At 34.3% G+C, this 21701-nt stretch overlaps 2 protein-coding genes across 6 annotated transcripts; both read right to left on the reverse strand.

The window, feature by feature from the left end:
- Window positions 1–436: 436 nt before the first annotated feature.
- On the reverse strand, window positions 437–2835 carry LOC124819705 (Calcium-dependent lipid-binding (CaLB domain) family protein). Of its 5 annotated transcripts, XM_088115309.1 has the most exons (5): window positions 2672–2802; window positions 2402–2574; window positions 1721–1842; window positions 1527–1622; window positions 437–1094 (listed from the first exon to the last, which is right to left on the reverse strand). In XM_088115309.1, exons 3-5 carry the CDS (start codon window positions 1832–1834, stop codon window positions 801–803), a joined length of 504 nt encoding a protein of 167 aa, XP_087971435.1. In that variant the 5' UTR covers window positions 1835–1842; window positions 2402–2574; window positions 2672–2802; the 3' UTR covers window positions 437–800. The 5 variants fall into 5 exon arrangements, with proteins under 5 accessions (XP_087971435.1, XP_047147249.1, XP_047147226.1 ...); XM_047291293.2 differs by lacking the exons at window positions 2402–2574; window positions 2672–2802 and adding an exon at window positions 2811–2835; XM_047291270.2 differs by lacking the exon at window positions 2402–2574 and having other exon boundaries at window positions 2672–2811.
- A 1701-nt stretch (window positions 2836–4536) lies between these two features.
- On the reverse strand, window positions 4537–21182 carry LOC124819733 (sister chromatid cohesion protein PDS5 homolog A-like). Its single transcript, XM_047291302.2, has 33 exons — window positions 20900–21182; window positions 19066–19269; window positions 18753–18934; window positions 18043–18169; window positions 17689–17907; window positions 17100–17316; window positions 16859–17004; window positions 16609–16751; window positions 15152–15301; window positions 15022–15070; window positions 14749–14940; window positions 14143–14325; window positions 13393–13547; window positions 13096–13222; window positions 12604–12753; window positions 12452–12508; window positions 12189–12325; window positions 11946–12063; window positions 11640–11783; window positions 11347–11543; window positions 9876–10032; window positions 9637–9777; window positions 9302–9373; window positions 8573–9211; window positions 8369–8476; window positions 8156–8235; window positions 7683–7734; window positions 7510–7596; window positions 7356–7393; window positions 7085–7144; window positions 6855–7000; window positions 5196–5605; window positions 4537–5090 (listed from the first exon to the last, which is right to left on the reverse strand). Exons 1-33 carry the CDS (start codon window positions 20990–20992, stop codon window positions 5040–5042), a joined length of 5031 nt encoding a protein of 1676 aa, XP_047147258.1. The 5' UTR covers window positions 20993–21182; the 3' UTR covers window positions 4537–5039.
- Window positions 21183–21701: the final 519 nt, after the last annotated feature.

Below are 21701 nucleotides of genomic sequence, written 5' to 3' on the forward strand. Positions count from 1 at the left end.
TTGCAAAAGGCGTTTGCAGTATTTATAAATCCTATTTTTATAACAAAAACTAGTTGAAATAAAAGCAAAAAAACAAAGATCACAACTATTATTATGCAACTAAAAAATACAGATTGATAATATTATGTCTTAGTTAACCAATAATGAAACTTTGTTAGCGAAACCTTTTTGTTTTGGCTCAGCAAGTCTCCATGTTGATTCTTTATTCTTGAAACTGTGCTTCACAGTCATCTGAGTATTCTTATGGATTGAAAAAAATGAAATCTGACCCCAGAAAACTCATCACTGTCTGTAGTGTTACTGCTAATGGGATTCACTGCTAAATTATGGTCGAGTAATTATAGTTTGACAGTGGTGTTACATTATTAAAGTAGAGCAATTCCGTTGATTATTGAATAGTTTATTATGACATGTATAAAGTGGATATAGAAACTAGTAAGCAGAACAACTTCTCTTTTCTTAACTCAACTGAAAAACAATACAATACCATCAAAACTTACGGAATACCCAATGAATGATCATTGCTAAAATAAGGGCTAGTTTCTACTTTTCGGGGGAGGGTATGTAATACATGGTAACAAACTTAGCACACCATAAAGCAGAAGCCATAAATCACCACAAGTTTATTTGAAAATGCAGCTTCTGGAGGCTTTTATCTATCAATGACATTTTTTTTTTCATTTTTTGGGTAGAAATTCATCTATGCAGAAGTTAATCAAAAGCATGACTCAACTACACATAAAATGTTACAATTGTGATCTGGTTAGAGATTTTCACTTGGGACAATTGCAAATTCTGCACTATGTTTTAGGAGTAATAGGTGTGGCCAGCTTGATGATCAATTCTAGTTCCCCAGACTCTACTCCACGAAGCCTTAACCAAACATTCTGCACCACCTCACCATTAACACAATTGATACTGCTTTCACGGACAAGACAGTTTTCAGTATCAGGTATGACCTTCCTTAAGGTTGTCTCACCAGAGGACACTCGTAAGATATCTCTTAATCTCGCTGCAGACACTAATGGTTGAAGGTTGAGGAAAGCATTTCCCATCTTGTCATCAGCCTTTAACAGATCTTTATCAAACACTTCCTATAAAAAAAGGGAAAAAGCAAATCAGTTGTACAATTACAAAAGCTAATAAACAGTGCCCTGTATTCAAATATGATAAAATATGTCTTAGATTCTTATCTTTGGTCAAAATTTATTTTAGAGATGATCTTGGTTCTCATGATGTCAACCCTTAATCCTTAATATGTAACATTATACCAGAACAAGGAACAAAATTTGCCAATAGAATGACAGAACCAAAATCTTTTTTTATAAAGTATAGAACTAAAGCTATATTTAGCCAAAATCTAAAGGACCTAAACCAAAATTTACTTTGTAAAATTACCAGAACAAATCACCAATCTATTTCACAAACACTGAGTAGGGAGAGTATCTTCCTTGCAAAATAGACTACAAACTAGAGATTGAAGAAAAGAAGAATGAAGTGGTACACTCAAATATTATGGAACTTACCAAATTCAGCACTCCCAAGGGTTCTGTAAGAGTGAAATTAAGCTCTTCATTCCAAACAGGATTCAAGCAGCTGTTGATTACCTTGGTCTTTGCAGTCTGGTTTAGTGTGGTAACATTTTGGGGTTAAATATGCTACATAATTTAATGTTAACAGAAATAAGCTAAAATGAATTTGACATATCAATCCTATTTACCTGGTTCCCTAGTTTCAGCACAACATAAGGATCACTGGTCTTGAAATCCCGGATCACCAACCTTTTCCCTTGCACAACAATGACTTTTAGCAGCCCCAATTGTTCACTCATCATTTATACTCCTGCAAACAAGTTAAAACAGTAATCAAACAAGGTCCAAACCAAAGTACAAAGTACGAAGTTGCAATACTCACCATTCATTTAAGACACAAAAACAAGAAAATGGTGGAAAATACTTCCCTTTTACAAAGAATTGCAACTTATTTACAAAGAATTGCAACTTATCAACCCCAAGGCAAAAATTAAAAACATGTTACTCTCATTTTTCTTTTAACCCAAATAGCAAGAAGGAAAAAGATAGAAGGAAAAGTTAAAAATATGGAAGTCTGAATTTTCTTTTCCCTTTCTGTAAGTAAGGTTTTTGCTGCAAAATTACCAGTAAAAGAAATCCAACGTAAGCATAATGAGAAATGAACCCAACCCAACAGAAGAATAGAATAAACCAAGTTGAAGAAGGGTGCTTTGTGGATAGAAAAATAGTTACTTTACTTCCTTTTTCTGGAAGAAAGATACTTTTTCTTACCTACCCATATCAAAAGTCGAGCTTTTTCAAGAAACTAAATATTCAAAATTTGCTGAGGTATTAACAAAAGCATTTTGAGAGCAGAGAAGGGGAAGTACCGACAACAAAAAGCAACAGATCATTGAACCGAACGAGAGAAAGCAAGCGAGGAATGAAGGATGAATTCCTCAGCAAATCCTCATTAAACAAAAGAAAGAATCATAGGAGAAGGATCCCGATCCCAAAGCCAAGTGAAGTGTGTTTGGCATTTGGCTCACTGATCCAACTTACACTAAAGAAAAAAAGAAAAATGAAAAGGATGTATCCCTTTGGGAAGTCAATAGGCAGAAAACAAAAGAAAGAAAGACATGAAGGATGTTGGAACTTACCAGTGGATAAGTGTATGTGAATGTGTGTGCGTGAGGTGGTTTGGGAAGTGTGTTAATATATTATTTGTGCGTTGTGTTGCTGTGATTTGTGAATGAGCAAAAAGGAGAAGACGATGAGACTTAAAGACAGTAGAACAACCTCTTCACCGGTAGCTACAGGTGGGTTAATGAGAAGGCTATCTGAAGACAGGAAAATGTGAGAATCACACCTGTCGGTCAAATGATATGATTATGCATTATTAAAAGATCCACTGTGTTGGCCGCAGGATTGACCAGGCCTGGTCTTCTTCTAATATCCCACGTTGAAACTTTGGTAGATTTAAGAATTCTTTTAGCTTTTATGTTTTCTACTGACATATTTTTGGAGACAAAAGTACAAAAGTTATTTTAAAATTTGAATTAAACCTACAAATCTTATGATGTATTTAAAAATTTTAAATTTAAAGAGTGATATAACAATACAACACAGTTTCTCATTTTTTTAGTTTTATTTATTATCATGAAAGTGTACTGTAGAAGTGCGTGCGCGTTTGTGACTTGGTTCAGTGCTAACTTTGACCACGCTCTCTTATTTTCTTTCTTTACGTTACTCACTCGGACACTCTCAGCCGCGTGCGCCACAAAGCTTGCTTTTCCCACGGTTCATTCATACTCTTCTCGCCCATTGCCACCGTCACTATTAAACAAATCAAATCATAAATTACGAAACGTATCACGCATACCCCCACCCTGTATTCTTCTGTGAGAATTTCAACCATTTTTCTTACTTGGTGTTTACCATGTAACCTTAACCGAGTAGTTTTTTTAATAACATCAGTAGAAGGGTTATGAAAAGGGATGCGATAGTTAGTGGATTCTAAGTTTTTTTTTTAATCATAGTGGGTTCTAAGTTAAATTATGTAATAATCTTATATATGAAAGAATTTTACACTGGGTATTATTATTAAGTAATTGGACATTTCTATAATAAATATTGTATCGTATGAAATATGGACCGAGTTGGTTATTGAATAAAGCCGACCGATCTATCCGCAATTGGGCCAACGTTTAAGCTATTATTGGGCTAGTGGTCCAATAGATAATAAAATAATGAAGAATATCTGATTGAAGATATGATGAAAATAAGCAGTTAAGATACTAATAATTGGTAAATCTGTTTATGTTTTATTCTGTTTATATTTTATTGGGCTTATGTTAGCTTAAAGTCCATGAGACAACTTATAAATATAGAGCCAGGGCCACAAACAGGTACGTTTTCACTTAAATATTATACACTCTCCCCTACTCTCCAACTATTCAAACAGTATCAATCAAGCACTGATTGTCTTATTAAGAGTAAATAGCAGGTACATCTTACAAGAGAGAGAGTGTATAATACTTAAGTATTATTAGTATCTTTAAATAAAGAATTAAAATATATTGCTTAAAAGTTAGTTGAAACCAGTCCAAAACTATCTATTATTTTTTTTTTCAAAAAGTGACAAGTTTTTATGTACAAGTAAAATCACACTTCTCACTCGAAATATTATCATGCCAAAGATGAAAATAACATAAATCACTCATAGCCACGAGATAATTTACTTACGTAAAAGGGTACCTAGATTTAATAAATAGTGAGGAATAAACATGTATAGGGAAAAAAAATTAATGCCCTTCCAAGAAAATGTACGGAAATATAATTTTCACGAAATGTTATTCCAATGGTAATTATCTTATTTTGAGATATACATTTTTACTTACCTTTCTTGCAAGTGTTGATGGAAAATATATGATTAAAGGCATATTGACAAACAAAACAGACACATACATTGCATCATAAGCCAAAATACCAAGTTAAGTCGGGGAGGGTGTGAAACTGGTTTCAGTTCACAAAATAAAAAACCGCAGGTTCATAAACCATGTGCAACAAAACAACAAGGAGCGCAAGGTTAGATAATCTGTGACGGATGCTAAGACTACATAAGTATGAAGAAACTAGAGTTACAAATACAATTATCCCCACGTATAGCTGTACATGTTGGCCCACTCAATGAAAAATCAATTGTGTTGGAGGGATGGAAACATCCTCATGAATCATATGCTAAACCTATCACCTACACTAATAATAAAAGGTCATTTAGCATAACATAACCCTAACAAGCCCTAAAACACCATTTTTTTTTTCTTTTTTCTAAACGTGGGGATGACAACTGTTAAATTACATCTACAGGTGGATGCAAGAAACGCATAGAATATCTATTAGTGTGTCAATAAAATGGCAGTCATCATCCACACTGATACCTATACTTGCACTGAAACACACTAAATGCTGCCACAGCACTACTGCCACTGAAATGTTCAGAGATTTGTGCTACAACTGACAAACTGCTCACCGTTTTTGCCCTGAGCTTTTCTTTCCCGAAGGACGCCTCCATTTGCTCTGCATAAGCCATTCTTAGTGATTAGCTTAAAAATAAAATGTGCAAGATTTTTATCAGGTAAACAAAAGCAGGCGCGGCGATTCTACAAAGGATGAGTAATTTACCAGCGGCTCGTCATCAGAAACTTCAGCGATTTTGGCACTATCAGGACTCGCTGACTTTATAGGTGATTTTTCCACTTCTCTGGGACTACTTTTCCCATTGCTGTCATTTTGGTTCCCTTCAGAACCGGATTCTTCTTCAATATCATTTTCTCTCAAAGCTCCTCTTGACTCATTGACATCTATCTCTTTCAAACTTTCTGCACCATTATTTTGATCTCCTTGTGGGACACCCTCTTTAGAAAGCCTCCCAACATATTCCTGCTTCTCTTGATCTGATTCTTTCTTATAACTTGAGGTCTTCTCTTTCTTGGGTTTCTTTCCACGTAAAACTGATTTTGGTTTCTTGCTAATTTTCTTCCTTTTAGTTATTATTACACCAGATCCTTCGACCTGTTCGGCTTCAGAACCACCTAGAACAGAAAATCAAACAAAATTTATAAAGAGAGGAGACAATTAATTATATTTATGGTTTGAAACTCCAAGCATAATAGCCATTTCCCTAGGTAATTGGAAAATTAAGAATTAAACATTTCACAAAAACAAGAATACTCACAGATCATATCACATGATACATAGGTTAAGAATATTTAAGCTAAAATCTATTTTAGATTCAATATCCCAAAGCAAAAAATGTATGCAAAACTTAAGACTACGTTAAGAATATAAAAGGGAAAGCTTTTATTAGGAAAAGAACAAGTTTATTACATAGTAAATATGAAAGTCATTTTTTCACTTCCTTAATACAAATTTCCCATCTTGTATTCTTACCACCGGTTCATGGTTGATTTTAACAAAATCTATTACTAGATGAATTTGGTTACTAACCTCTTCCGAGCTTTGTTCCTCTTAATCATCAAAGTGCCTAGTCAAAGACTAGCTACTTCAAGTCAAAAAACATTATTTTACGAATTTCTTTTCATGGGTACGTACGACAGATAAGAGGGAGAATCCCTGGCCAGTCATTAAATTACTGTCTTGTGATCTGGTGGGAACAGGTTCTAGTCGGAGGAATAGACTCTTACAAGGGTAAGGCTGTTTTCATTTTGAGCCTTCCCTGACTTCCAAAATGTTGGGAGCATCGTGTACTAAGCTTCCCCTTTCTGGGTATGGCGGATAAAAGATAATGAGTTTTCACAAACTCCACTGCATTCACAACACAACTATTTTCCTAACCGACAAAGATTGCCGTACCATTTGATCTCGGAATTTGGTAGAACACATTTCCCTTTGAGATCAAGACTGTCTATTTATCTGAATGAATAGTACATCTAAACCTGGATAGTTGACCCGTATTTTTTAAAAGGAAATTATGAAATTATTATTATACAAACAGACAGCCGTTGGTCAACAGGAAGCCATCCTCCTAGGTAAGACATGTAAAGATGTTTAACATACCAATCACCAATTCTACAGAAAACAGATGATTTAGAGCAAGCATGAAGATATATAACCTGCTAGAGGATGAGAGAGTAGTGGTTAAGTTTTATATTGTACAAATTTTTTTTTTTTAATTTCACAAAGTTGCATTGAAACAGAACTACCGGGTTTCTGCAGGTCCTGAAGCGTTAAATCCAGATCCATTACACAAATATGACATATAATCAATCAGGTGATGTAAATGAAAAACATATGTGCATCAAACCTTCTACATTGCATTACCTGAGTTAATCTCAGCTTTAGATATAACAGTATCTTCAGGGTTTGTTAAGTCAGAACTCTCTTTGGCATCCTCACGATGGAAATCGATTTTTGAGGCACCTTTTTGTCCATGTTTTACTTGCTTGCTAGGAGATTTACCATTAACTCTAAACAGCATAGGATACAAGTTATAATGATAGAACATTTAATAAAATCATAAATGTGCAATATAATCTCATTTTTTCACTAACATTTGTTTTGTCTTTTTACTTTCTGAAGTACTAGAACTTCTCTGCTTCTTCCCAGTAGACCTATAAAATAATTGAGAAAAATAACCCACAAAAGATGGCAGCACATTCAGAATGGGGTACAAAGCATCCAATGAAGCTAGAAGAAATAAAAACACGACATACTTCAATTCAATTTTTCCAAAATAGTGGAAATTTTTATATTGAGATTTACGTGAAACATATGCCTCCAATTAAAAGTAAACTAAAACTAATTTGAAAAAGGGATACTTACACTTCACGGGAAGACACAGTTTTTGAGGGTTTTAGCTTCTGGAAAAAACAATGTAAAATTGTATCAAACTTCAAAGATATTTGATATATTAGCGGAAACAGAAGAACAGCAAAAATGTGTCAGAAAAAATGAAGGCAAATGGAAAAATGGAGACCTTATTAGGTTTGCCACCCTTGTCAACAAGCTCCCATCGCTCCTTTTCCAAACAGAGCACTTCTACATCCCCATCATCATATAATATCTTCCACATGACATGCCACAGCACAATAATGTCAGAATTGTAAGTTGGAGGCAGAATATTTGCACCAATTCAGAATGTAAGCTTACCACATGTTTCCTCTTTGAAGAATCGTAAGACTTAACATTGCCTTCATAAAATCTGCAGTATATCAATACATCAACATGGAACTTTAATTACAAATCCTAGGAAGACAATAAGGCAATGGGAATTTAAAAAAATTGTTTCTAGGATCAAACTAAAGAAAACATACAAAAAACACATTAGATGTTATAAAGCAGTACACGGATAATTGATCGAGAGCCGGTCAGAAATATTTAAAGCAATTAATCTGTACAGAAGCAATATGAAAAACTTGATAACTAGGCAAACTAATAAAAGTGCAGTAACAAAAAGAAGCTAAATCCGTGAGTAATCTTTGGAGGATGTGGTCAAAAAGCTTTCGTCATAACTAAATTTATATACAATTTTTTTCACATGTCTTAGATTAATAAAAACGGTGGCATCAATATACCATTTTGCTACTTCGACTGATCTCTCAAGATTTAATAGAAGAACTTACTTCTTATCCAAAGGCCACCAAACTTTAATTCTGCAGCCAATTAGATCTTCAGCATCACTTTCACCTTCCTTTGTTATACACTATAGGAAAAAAATCAAAATCAAATTAAACTAATATCCAAGAGACTCACGGGAATACACATTATAGCATGGCATAGACACCCTACTTGAAAACAACTACAACATTGACAGCAATAGAGATGGAGAAATTTACCTTAGCCAATCCTCCAATACTTTTTCTTTTCAGTTTTTTAGCAGATCCTGTGGATGACTTGAATTTGTCACCTTTAGACTTGTCTGTTGGCTTTGTATTATCAGGACTCTGCAAGAGGAAGCAAATAAGCAAAAGTCTACAACGTGATAAATTCAACTTTAAGATCCTATAGTGGTATAAATCTGCCTGACAGTAAGATTTCACCTTCATGTCATGCTCTTTAGATTTGTCATCATGATAGCTCTTGGAAACCTTGGCTTTTGCTTGTACTGAGGGCTCAGTGCCTTTAACCTTTTTTCTCTGAATTGTTTTGCTATCTGCATCGGGGGTAAATTCTGCACCCGATAGCAACTTCACTCTAGAAGAGTCTTCCCCTGAACCTCTCGGAGGAGCCTTTGATGGGGTACTACTCGACCTTGATTTTCCATGGGCAAAGGAAGACCGTTTACGTTTAGGCACTGGAACCAGGGTTAAGTCTTCTCCTTTTCGCTTTTTAATTGTTGCCCGCTCTGGATCCTTCTGCAACTTCTTACTCAATGAATTTTCATGACCGTTAGTAGATTCAAAATTAGTGGATAATCCCAAGTTATCTATGTTAATTTGTCTGACCACATTTAGGATATCGATATCGTTTTCAGCCTTTTTTGTTTCAGCTGGCACAGCCTTTTTCTTTTCAGCTGGCACAGCCTTTTTCTTTTCAGCTAGCACAGCCTTTTTCTTTTTAACTCTTTTGCCCTTGGTTCCCCGAGATTTTATGTCCTTTATTATTTTTCCAAGGGACATTTCTTTTCTATCTTTTTCACCGTCCTTTGAAGTGTCATCCTCAGCTAATTGAGATGAAACCTGACATATGGAAGAAACACTGTCACTTAATATAAGACTTCAGAAGCACTAAAAGTTACTTTTTAACATTACCATTTGCGCCAAACATACCATTTCTAATTCAAGTGATTCAAAGTGAGCCAAGACACTTTCATCAGCCAACCAGGATTTCTCTTTGCTCACCTGCCAAATGAAATTACACTAATAACCATTTCTTTTTAATTAATAGAAATAAACCAAGATCTTAGATATATGTTCAAATCGGTCAATGAAATACAAATTCGAGTTCCATGTACAATGTTAGAATCTTATACATATGTTAGAATCCTGTAGAACATAATAATTGATGAGATTAGGATCAAAAAGTATTTGGGATGCATTTTGTAACACTTCCCAATTTAGCATACCAGAAGGAAACTCTAAAGTTTGACAAGAAAGAAGAATACCATGGGGCCACTTTCCTTCTCACATGCTTTGTATAGCATTGGAGGTAGAGAAACTGAATGAGACAACGCTTGTAAATCAACATCCTTTGCTACTAGACGATTAGTAATTGCTAACCCAAGGTCACATATGGCATGCGAGTTCTGGCCATTCATTGATCACAAATGTAAGATTACAGTCTCATTACTTTGACATTAGCAACTTTTATCTATATTGTAAAAGAAGGTAATTTAGCCTCAACCTTTGATTTTGATGCATCAACCACATCTTCGGATTGCTTAATACTCCAAAAGATAGAAGTAATGGTAGATATAATTTCCTTCTCATTGTTAATAGCTACTTCTGACTTGACGTCATCATCTCTTTGCACTAGCATTGATAGTATCAAGTGTAGCTGTCTGAAAATTCAGGACAGAATGAAAATTCTGTAAGAATGAGAGTTCTCCACATGTCCCATATTTTGATATTGTATAAACCAAATTAGTATGTAGATAAATTGAAGTGTTACAGCCAAACAAAAAGGCTATTCATACAACCGAACATGTTGAGGACGTTCAAACCGGGCAAATATTTTATAAAATAACACAGGGAACTCATGAAACAAAAAAAAAATTTACTGCACGCACAAAAGTGAGATTTAAAATTATTCCAAACTAAAGATTTATCTGAGTTTTTCCATAAACTGCAACAAAAACAAACTTTCAAGGAAAGCAAGTTATATTATTTTAATCTACATACAACTCCAATAAGCATTATTAGTAATACAAATCATAACATCAGTATACAGCTCACTAAGGATGCATTTGGGATAGCCACAAAAAAATTCAACAATTGATAATAAGTATAATCGACTATTGTTATAATCAATTTTTTCTTTGGACAAGTTTGCTTAAAAGTTCATTTTTAAGATAATTAATCTTGCTTGGATGCAACAACAAAAAATCAGCTATTCAAATGAAGAAAAAAAAAACATGAATGAAATTGAAAGAGAAAAATAATTTCTGGAAAATAATAAATATGCTACAAATTTTCAAAATCATAAAATCATCTTATTTTTCGGAAAGAAAATAAAAACTACAAATTTAAGGTATTAACATACAGCTGAAATATCAAAGCAAAGTCAACCTACCCTCCCCGACCCCACTGCAGAGGTGAAAAAACAAATAATTTCTCAAAATTAAGTAGTCCCAAAACATAGGCTAAATATTTTTACAAAATGGTTTAGGTTTAATTTAACCATATAAAACTGGCTTGTAAGTCAGGGACTAGCCTCATTTATATCCCTCATTTATATACTGTATTTTGACATATCTCTAGTTAATATGGGACTTGGGTTTTTCCTATACACCCTCTCACATACAGCATTATTGGGCTTGGTACATGAATAATGTTGGAGATCTCACATTGACTGGTCATATAAGCAAATAGTAATACATAATTGAGTGCAAATCTTATCTTACAAACATGTTTTATGAGGTTGAACTGGACTTAAAATCCATTTTGTAAGATGTATCAAAATTTATTCTAACAACGTTTGTAGAGTCTATCACCCACAAATATTTAGCATACCATGTTCAAGATGTCTTAGGGTGTCAGAATTGCCCACACTTATATAGTGCATTTTGACACTATTTCTATTTAATGTAAGAGTTAGGTCTTTTCCAATAAATACGTATCCAGTTCAGAGATGTCCTATATGGATGAAATAGTACCTGTATAGATTATCGTATGCTTCAACAGTCTTACAGTCATCAATATTGGGGCAGGATAGGTTAGCAAGGGCATGAACTAGGTATGTAAGGATGTATTCAGGGTAAGCGGTCAAGGAATTTGCATCCGATTGTCCAGAAAGCTGCCAAGCCCTGGTTTGGTGATGCATGTGAATAATGTCATTCAGGTTCTGCTTGTCCTGCATTAACAAACACATATCATCATTAAGACAAAATTGACATCAAAGAAAGTAATTTTGCAATTGCAAAAAGGAATGAGTCAAACAAAATATTACCTCTGCAAACTCCTCTGGCTTGGAATCCTTGGATCCAAATATGTTGAATATAAAGGCACATGCATATTTGGTATCTAAAAGGTTGTCCTTTATATATTGATGAACTTTGCTTAAGAAAACCTTCTTAGCTTGAGGGAAACCAATCTATCAGACCGGAAAGAAGACAGAGAAGCAGTTATTTATACATTGAAATCAAATTTTCAACAAACCAATTTCAGCTTACATTTAATTTTGTCTTGGCAATAATGTGGTGAACAAATCATAAATGCTATATAAGAAATTAAGTATACAGAAGGAGGAACGTACCTCTGTTATTCTTAGAGTTAAGTGGAAAATATCAACAGGTATCTTGTGATCCCAGAGCCTTGATAAACGAAGAACTGCCTTTGCAGAAGCAAGTCGCAAATGGGCCTTATCAACTGAGCTGCAAGAGGTCATAAATGAGTATGAAGTGGCATCTAAACCACAACCATTTGAAATGAAAAAGAGAAAAATTGATAATTCTCAGATAAATTAACGAAAACATTTAGCTCTGTCAAGCTGATATACCTTGACTGTAGTTCCTTTGATATTTCGCCATAAGACAGTATGTTTCTCAGGATACCCAGAAGACCATCTATACCAGGACGAACATGAGCATCTTTGGCTGGCAAGTAGCTTTTCACTAGGGTTTTTATGCCATATATCTGTAGTAAAGAAAGAAGAAAAAAAGCTCAATATGGAAAACCTACTAGAACTATCCAATGAATCAAATTATAGAATACAGATACCACCCAAAGTATCTAAAAAATCAGAATAGAATATCGTCCTACCTTCAAAACACAAAGATCACTCCTATCGTCCCAAGATATTCTTGAGTGATCTTCTTTCTGAAACCATGATAAAAGCATTTAAATAGAAACTAATTACTTCCATAATTATATTTTAAAGGAGCACACCGTGGAATGGAATTTGAAAGGCTTACACTATCACTTTTCAGAATCTTGTTGATTATAAATGCTTCAATTTCACTTTCTCTAGTTTCAAATACAGGCATTGCAGTCTGTGCTATACACCCCAGAGACTGTAATACTGCAGGTAGATGTGTTTTCTCTTCCAGCATATCTACAAGTCTCTGCATATAAGGTGAGAACAATCAAAATATATAAAAAATCACAAATACAGGGAAAATGATCTACTTCCTTTGAGGCCCAAATTACACTTACACCTTCTTTGTTGGAAAACTACCTCTAACTCCCATACTTTAAATATTGTTCTTGAACTTTGACACCTTCACTTTCTAAGAAATCATACATACACACCCCTTACTATTTATGTCAGAGTCCATATAGACCCCCTTAAAAATGACAAAGCCCAGGAGGTAGGTGTAATTTTTCAAACAAGGGTTTACATGTAACTAGCACTAATTGGAGGTCAGCATAATTATCCTGTAACAAATAATTTAAATATATTAAACCTTGTACAGAACAGAAAGAGACTTGAGGCCATCGTCCTTTGTAATTGCAGCCAGAGCGTGAACAGCATACTTGGCTTGTATTTGACTTCCTTCTAAACATAATCTCTCCAACATAAGGTCTACAGAACTGCTTGAAACAAGGAGCAATAGGAATGTTATAAATGGAAATGGATATAAGAGTCATCAAATTTAACAGTATAGTCTCCCAATAAGGTCTACAAAATTGCATGGTACAAGGAATAATAAGAATATTATAAAAGAAAGTGGATCTAAGAGTTATCAAATTAAGAGTGACACCTTGATGTAACTGCAAGCTGTTCACGAATAGTACCACCAGCCTTTGCCAAAACATTCAGAACACCCTCTTTAATCATATCACTATTATCCTTAAGTAAATTCACCAGCTCCACCTCAGTGCCACTAAAAAGATATGGACAGAATCGAGCAATTATCTGCATCTCATCATTAGTCAACCAGAAAGTTAGTGTTAGAGATATGATTTGATTAGAAAACGAGATTCCAGTATTTTAATTTTCTTGTCCAAAATGACTGAAAACATGATATTGCTTGATGACAAAATCATGCAACCATAAGAAATAATAGAAAGGGGCACAGCAAAAACACAAGCATCCAAACTCACAATGCTGTTTTAAAATTTTGATAAACCATAATTGGGACTTCTAACAGCTTATATGTAAGAGATGAATATGCTTCTTGATGCCTCTTTAAAAGACGCACAAAGCTTGCCACACCATTCCCACAAACTAAACTCTAACCATAAAGTATGCGTTTCTTCAAAAGTTTGAGCTTAAAGGCATTCTATATGTGGAACTGTGTTAGAAATATCAAGAAACTTAAGTTTCAGGGCTTAAGTAATCATCCACTAATCTGAAAAAGCTATAGAAAAGTTTAGGATTTATATCTTTGCCACCCCCACCCTCCCTTCTGCAATGAACTAAAGTGAAAATTGTTTAGCATATCCAATACACAATACAAATATCGAAAAAACAAAAAAAGTCAATAAACCTAGAAAGGGCATATTCTTACCACTAATATGTTCATACAATATTGTATATGATGATCATTCTCTGAGGATTTATTTGTGATGATTTCTGAAAGAACAGCTTTCACATGCTCCTTGTTGAAAAGTAAATAGGAACACTTTATATAAAGGGTATTCAGAAATTCATAGAGCTGATGATTTTCACCGAGTATTTTAAGGAATTCATCCTGGAGATAAAAAACAAATAAATAGCTAACATCAGTAAATAACAAACTACAAACTACAGTTCCTTTCTTTCTATAATAGAAAAAAATAAATAAATAAAAGTTAAGAGCAGTTAGTCCAAACCATAATGAGATATTACCATTTCGATGTTCAAATACTACTCTCCTAAGTCCTAATAGACTCCCAAAGTTAAGAGCTCGTTGAAATTACAATCTATGAAATTCATCTAATTGGCACCTTAAAAGAGTTCATACAAGTAACAGAAACACAGTAATAGAGACACGGTGAAATGCATTGGCAACAAGTTCTGAAGCTTATAAATCTATCCCACAGGATTTGCGTCAAAGACCAATTCCTATCAGATGCAGCTATAACTACCCCAATCGGTATTCTAAACCATATCCACAAGTTTTAGATTATATTACCCTGTATTCACGAGTTTGTTGGAAGCTAGTATTTGGATCAACAAGATCTGTCAAAATTTTCCAGAGATTAGGATCTTGTAATTGATCAAGAATCTGAAAACTCTCTTCTGCCTTTGTTGGGTCAGCAAATGAACGAGACATTACACGGAAACAGAACACAATCTTTTTTTGGACCTCAGGAATGTCTTTCCCCTGCATTTAAATGAGATCAAGCCCATTTTCACATCAAATATCCTCTGAAAGTTCACATTTCCAACATCCACAGTAACATACCTGAATAGTCTGCCTCAGAGCTAAATATTTTCGCATTTCTTCCTGTAATCTGGTACCAAGTTGCACCATGAAAAGTAAAAATTTGAGACACCAGGAGGAATATAAGCCATTCAGTAGTAAAAAAATGTACCTTTGTTTTTGTTCAAGTATCTTTTCAAGAGCCTTGGCTTCCACTTTATCAAATCTAGAGAAAATCCCAACCCAATGTTTAACTATATCATTGATTGAAAAATCTGATGGAAACAAGGATTCACAAAGAATTGATTCAATTATATCCGATCTGCAGAATGAAAAGTGAACAAAAGAAATATCAATAACTAACATTCTATTCCTGAGGAAAAAAAAAATAACAAGAAAATTAAAGCATATGGAAAAGAAAGAAACAAGCTTAGAGGCTACAATAGTTTAGATAATCGCCACTTTCCAGTTTGTATAAGTATGTTGATACTGGAAGAAAAAATATCAGAAGCACAAAAATACATAAATCAAAGCAATGAACAACTTGAAAGTCATTGATCTAGTACACCAATGGCCTTTCTGAATGACAGGTTATCTATAAGGAGGGGGCATTTGAAATTTACAGCTATTTCAATCTTGATATTCTCTATATAAAAATTGAGACTTTAAATTTGATGCCCAGTCTGATAGGTTTCTGAATTGGAAACCTATCTAATTCGCACTATCACACACAAAACAAACAGAAAAAAGAGTATATTTTTGTATAACTGCACAGCCACAACCACCAAGAAAGCCAAGTTCTCTCTCCACAGGATAGGAATGATCCTGTCTATACATGTATACCATTCAAAAGGTGCCTATTACTCAATTACATCAGTTCTTTTATAGGAGCTTTATTTCCCGCCCAAACTATGATTACAGTTATAACTGCCTATAGCCTCTCCCCCTCTTTATTCCCTTTTTTCTTCCTTTCATAAACTCTCCGTACCCTATCACAGTCATTCTACAATATTTTGCACCATAAACCAATCTTGTATCAATTGCTTGTTTAATGAGTTTGACTATGTTAAGAATTGCCAGAGAAATAAAAATCATTAATGACTTACAAAATTTGTTTTTCTTTAATAAGCAAACTTACAAAAAAATTGTTATATTGGTAGTGAATCAAAATTAAATTAAAAAACGTATTCATAAAGAAAAACTGGCATGCTAATACTAACAAAAACATATATTAACATGAAACTATGCACATGGTATAATATTTAGGCATTTACTCCAAGATAATCACATCTAAAAATGATCTTCATCATGTAAGACAAGAAGCTGTAATTAGTGGTGTTACAACAAGTTTTAAAAGACTTCTACTTTCTCAATAATCCGAGGTGTTAGCTAAAGAGTATGTAGCTTCAGATGAGGAGTGTATTCAAACTTACAACTAAAAATTAATTTTAAGAAAATAATTGGTCTGTCCTTATTCTATTCTCACATAACAGTAGTGGATTATCTCCCATTAACATCGTATGAAAATGAAAAAAAAAACCTTCATACTATAAAAAATAAATTACCACAAAGCAAATAATGACAGAGATATAACATAACCAAATATCTTATGCAGCATCAGTGTTTCACCTGAAATCTTTGTCATAGAAACATCTAATGATCTTCCCTGGAATCCAGTCATATTCACTGGGATTAACTGTGTTGGAACTATTCTCACAAAAAACTCTATATATCTCAGCCAATCTCCCCATAGTATACTTTTTAACAAGTAGCTGGAAATGTAAAGCCAGACAAGGATTTAGCTGTGGTAAGTTAAAATAATCAGAGTTTAGAGAGAATGTTAGGCAATGGGTAATTTAGATTATAGAGGTATACATACAGATTTATCACAAAGCCGCTCAGCGACAAGTTTCACAGTTTCATGAGAGACTGCATTTAGGGTATGACATGCTACATCACAGATAACATCCACAACTTGCTTTCGAAATTTCTCATCAGAATCCAGCAGTCCATCAGAAAGGGAAGCTAAAAAGGTGTACCCAAATGAATTTAGAAGATATAGAAAAAAATATATAAAAAGCTGGGACTGAATATCTTGTACATGCATCCAAGGGACTCACAGATAATTTGAGGAGCTTCAGCCCTTAAAGGATTTGACAGCAGACAACTCTTTGCATGCTCAAGGACAGACATGCGAACCCCAAAATCTCTATCGGTCAATCTCTTTAAAAACTCTGAAAATGTTGTCTGAAGTGCTTCAGAAATGGAGGATCCAGGAAGAGAAATTATATCCCCAACCAGGTTCACTGCTTTCAAACGACTTTCGAGCTTGTCAGCCTGCAAATGTTCAATTACAAATGAGAATCAGGCATCAAATGTGAATATCAGTCAAAAGTATAACAATCTATGACAAACTAAATTTAATAGGGAATAAAAAGATGTAAAAGTGACTCTTAGCAATAGTGAGATCTTTTTCCTAGTCCTGTTTGTTTTCATTCAAACAATAAAAACCCTCCTTTCCATTCTCTGTTTTCTGTCTTGGGTTCTTGTCAGAAACTCACATTCTAAAGCACAGCTATTTACAAAGCATAACATGATGTCATTAAATTTAAATAATGAAACTCCTTTACAATAGCATCAAGGTCGTTTAAATCGAAATAATTTAGAAACCACATAGAGCATCACAAAAATCAATAAATCAGTATTCACCATTAGCTCTCTTGTAACATAAGGAAAAACTTCATATAGGATCTGAGGAGCACAGCAATAGAGATCGTAGATAACTTCATCGTATTGAACTTGACTGTTCATTTCCTGCCTGTCTCCTGATATTAATGATAGTAAAAATTGTTTGATACTCGGTTCAAGTTTCTCCATGCATTGTTGTACAATACTCAAGGAAAGCTTCCTTGCAGCCCCAGAAACATCCTGCAATAAACAAAATTTAGACAATCGTGTTTACTATATAATATTAAAGATGATACATAAGACAACATTCATTCTCCAAGTGCATCAGCTACTGCCTAAAACAGGAAAAGAAATTATATAAGAAAAAGTACTCACTCTTCTGTCACGGCCTAGTGTAGACAGTAGAATAGACAAAAGATCTGGATGTACATCCTCACTTTCTTCTAAAAGAACAGCCATTATGGTTTGCATGGATGACAGAACACTCTCTGGATGATCATCTCTGTGCATGAAATAAAGTACACAGGTATCACTGATTGATCTAAAGAGGATTTTTAATCAAGAAAAGTACTATAGAAATGTGACATTTGAAAAGTACTACTTAAGATTAACACTTCAAAGTTAACATCACACAACACACAGAAGTAATACTCAATATATATGATTGATAAACCAAAATTGGACAATACAAAAAACTGGTAGAATAATTAGTAATAGATAAAAAACAGTCATCATCAAATAAAGAAACAATCAATCTAAGTACACAAATACTAGTGTTATACACAGCAAAATTGTACGTAAAGAAATATGTCAATCATCACACTAAAATATCCCAATGTAATGTAGGACAGTAAGCAATAGACTGAGAGATATTAGTTTCACTACTTCAGAATTACAATATTTGTTTCTCCACTCCAAAACATCACATTCAAAGTATACAAATATTTCAGTTTCTGCATATCTAATTATCTTAAATTCATTTTCTCTTTTCTTTTATCAGAAATAGAACAGAACCTTTCAGGGAAATATAACTCTATAATGAACTCACACCTTCAACTAAGTAAAAGACTTTGTGATGAACTAACCTGGCAACTGCAAAGAAAGTACGGAACATTTCATTCACCAGATCATCACATTCAAGATCCAGCATTACAACACAGGATCTATATTTTGCAAGAGTCTCCAGTATAGCAACTCTCCGATCAAAGGATGGGCCACTTGTATCACTCAGACCACTAAAAGTGCCCACAATCAACTGAAATATGTCCTGCAAAGTGATATAATAATGATTAGGATGAAGGAGACTATGTTCCCAACTATATTTGTCTTCTTGTTTGACTAAAAGTAAAGGGGTACTTCAAATTATTTTTTCATATAAATAGAATAAATGAAAGATACCTTTAGAACATCATCACTGTAAGGAGCTTCAGGCGCGGTGATTCGAGTAATCTCACAAACACATATTGCAACTAGAAGCTTGACGTCACTATCCTCGTGCTTTAGCAGTTCTGGCTTAACAATTGCATTAAAAAAGGGCTTCATTGACTCCAATGTCGAAGCTGATGGTGATTGATCCAAGTCAGTAAGGCATGATGCAGCTTGCTGTAGATAGAACAACATTTTGTTGAGGGAGGTTAGTAGTTGCCAATAAAAAAATATTGCTTTTGGAAAAGCAAATTTTAATGCAGCACAGCAGTAACATAAGTAAAAAATAATGGAATTTACAGCACGCATTTGATTAGTTTGGCCTGCATTATATGCCTGTGAACTAGTTTTAATAGTCAAGTGTAAACTTGATTTTCTGTTTTTTGGTGATACCACACATTCATTATGCCGTAGGAAAATAGAAAATCCATAACATAGAGATGCTACGAACCACTGAGAAGTGCATACTTTTCAAATACTTTTCAACACCTTACAGTAATGTTGAGCAGAAAGAAAGAAATTTCTACAAACACTTAAAAGAAACGTATTATTTGTTATGATTAGAGAGTAGATCCAGAATTAAAAGAGTAGCTTGGTAACAAAGAACTGTATTGAGACTGTGTCATATGTCCATAAGACCTACCTACCTAAAGTGAAGCCTTAATACGTTTGTTAACTTTCTCTCTTCACGTTGTGATTGCTTTATCAACAAGGATCTAGGATTTTGAGACTAAACTACTATTACTAGTCACTAACCATATGGTTACCAACTTACAGGAACAGCACACACATTGAACCACATCAAGCCTTATCCATATACTACCTTAAAAGGATCCTCAGGTTTTTCCAAGAAGATAACATTTAAGGGAACTACAGCTCTAACAGCCTTCCTAAGCAAAACACCGAATTTACTACCATATATGTATCATGTTGTGTTGGGAACCAGTCAATTTGTTTGATACAGTATATGTAAACTAGTTAGATTTTAAGATTGATAATCATTCAGCAAGTGTGATGCTACATCTTCCTAATTCAATGCTTTTGGTGGGGGAGGAGGGATCCTTCTTAATTTATCTCATAGTCCAATTCTAATAAACAACACTTTCAACCTTAAATACACTTGAAAATGGAAATTGAACCATAATTCATTCATACATGCCAAATTCCATCACGCTAATTAGAATAAACCTGGCCTCGGTTAAGTAAGCAGTAATTTGAATAAGTATCTTCGTTTTCACTTCTAATCCCACCATCTTTGTGAAATTTTGAATATTCAGTAGCTTCATCTTTTTCCACTAATCCAACCAAAATATCCACAGATTTATTAAACTTAACTAGAGCACAAGACAAAACCAACTTAACAAACACAGAAAATAGACCTAGAGCCCCTTCAAAAACCATTCACAAACTAACCGGACTCAAAAGCCATTCTAGAAACACGCTTCAAATAACCAAAGTCTCACATGAAACACACTCAATCTCCCAATTGTTCCTCTCAATTTCAAAAGACCAACTACCAAAACCAAAATCCTCAACTAATTACAAACCACCTACACGAAGAACCACAAAAACGGAGACCCTATACACGCATTTGAACTCAATTCACTCATTCCAACAGAGAAATCAACTTAACCGAGAATAAGAGTCACAGTTTTCCTGACCTGAACTCCCCAAACAGAAAATAACGAACATAACTAACCCCAAAAAACAAAAAAGAGTTTGAAATTTCCGCAAAAAAACACGAAATTGTCGAAGCGGGTCTAAAACAATTACGAAACGAAGCAACGAGAAACTCGGAGACACACACCTGCAAGAGCTCGATGAGAGCGTCGTGGGAGGAGGGAAGAGATTCGAGCTTGGATCCCAGCTCCTCGAGCAGAAGGTGAAGCTTCTGAGCCATGTTGCGCAAAACGACGTCGTTTCAGCCACGAGCGTGCACTTTCATAGAGTTTGGACTAGGCTAAGAGCTAAGGAAGAAGAAGAAAGTGAAGCAGTGTGAAAATAAGAAAAAGAGGAGGGTTTGCCTCTCTTCTCTCTCTCTATCTTGTTTTTGTGTTGCGTTGTGAAGTTCGATTTTCGAACAGCGAAGCCAAATCCAAATCTAAGCCAAACTTCACGCGCTGACTTTTTACCTTTTTGTTTTGCAGCTGTGACCTCTGATTTTACTCGTATTTCCGAATCCTCCCGTTTCTGCCCCGCGCGTCTTGCAATTGCGCCCCTCTCATAATTGGTCTTGTTTGAGAAAGTACGTAAATAACACAAGAGACAATTTTAATGAAGTTAACCTTTTTTTTCCGAAATAGAAGTGTGATTGAGAAGTGGAGTTTTTAGTTGCCGTCACTCGCGTACTGTACTCAGTTTTTCGAACATGCATTTATCAGACCATCTTAAACCGTGAACAATCTTAATTACTGCGAAAACCTTTTTAAAAATGTCAACAATATTGATTGCTGTCCAAATACCACGAATCTTCTTTTAAATTTAAAATTTATTTTATTTAAAACTAAACATTTCATGTACTGTAAAAATTTAGCATGTTATCTTTTTAAAAAATTGCATTTTTGTTAAATCAATAAAGATGTAAAATCTAATCTTAGGATTGTGTTTTT

This window comes from Vigna umbellata, chromosome 5 (assembly GCF_029865625.1).
Source record: "Vigna umbellata cultivar VRB3 chromosome 5, Vumbellata_1.0, whole genome shotgun sequence".
NCBI classification, from domain to species: Eukaryota; Viridiplantae; Streptophyta; class Magnoliopsida; order Fabales; family Fabaceae; genus Vigna; species Vigna umbellata.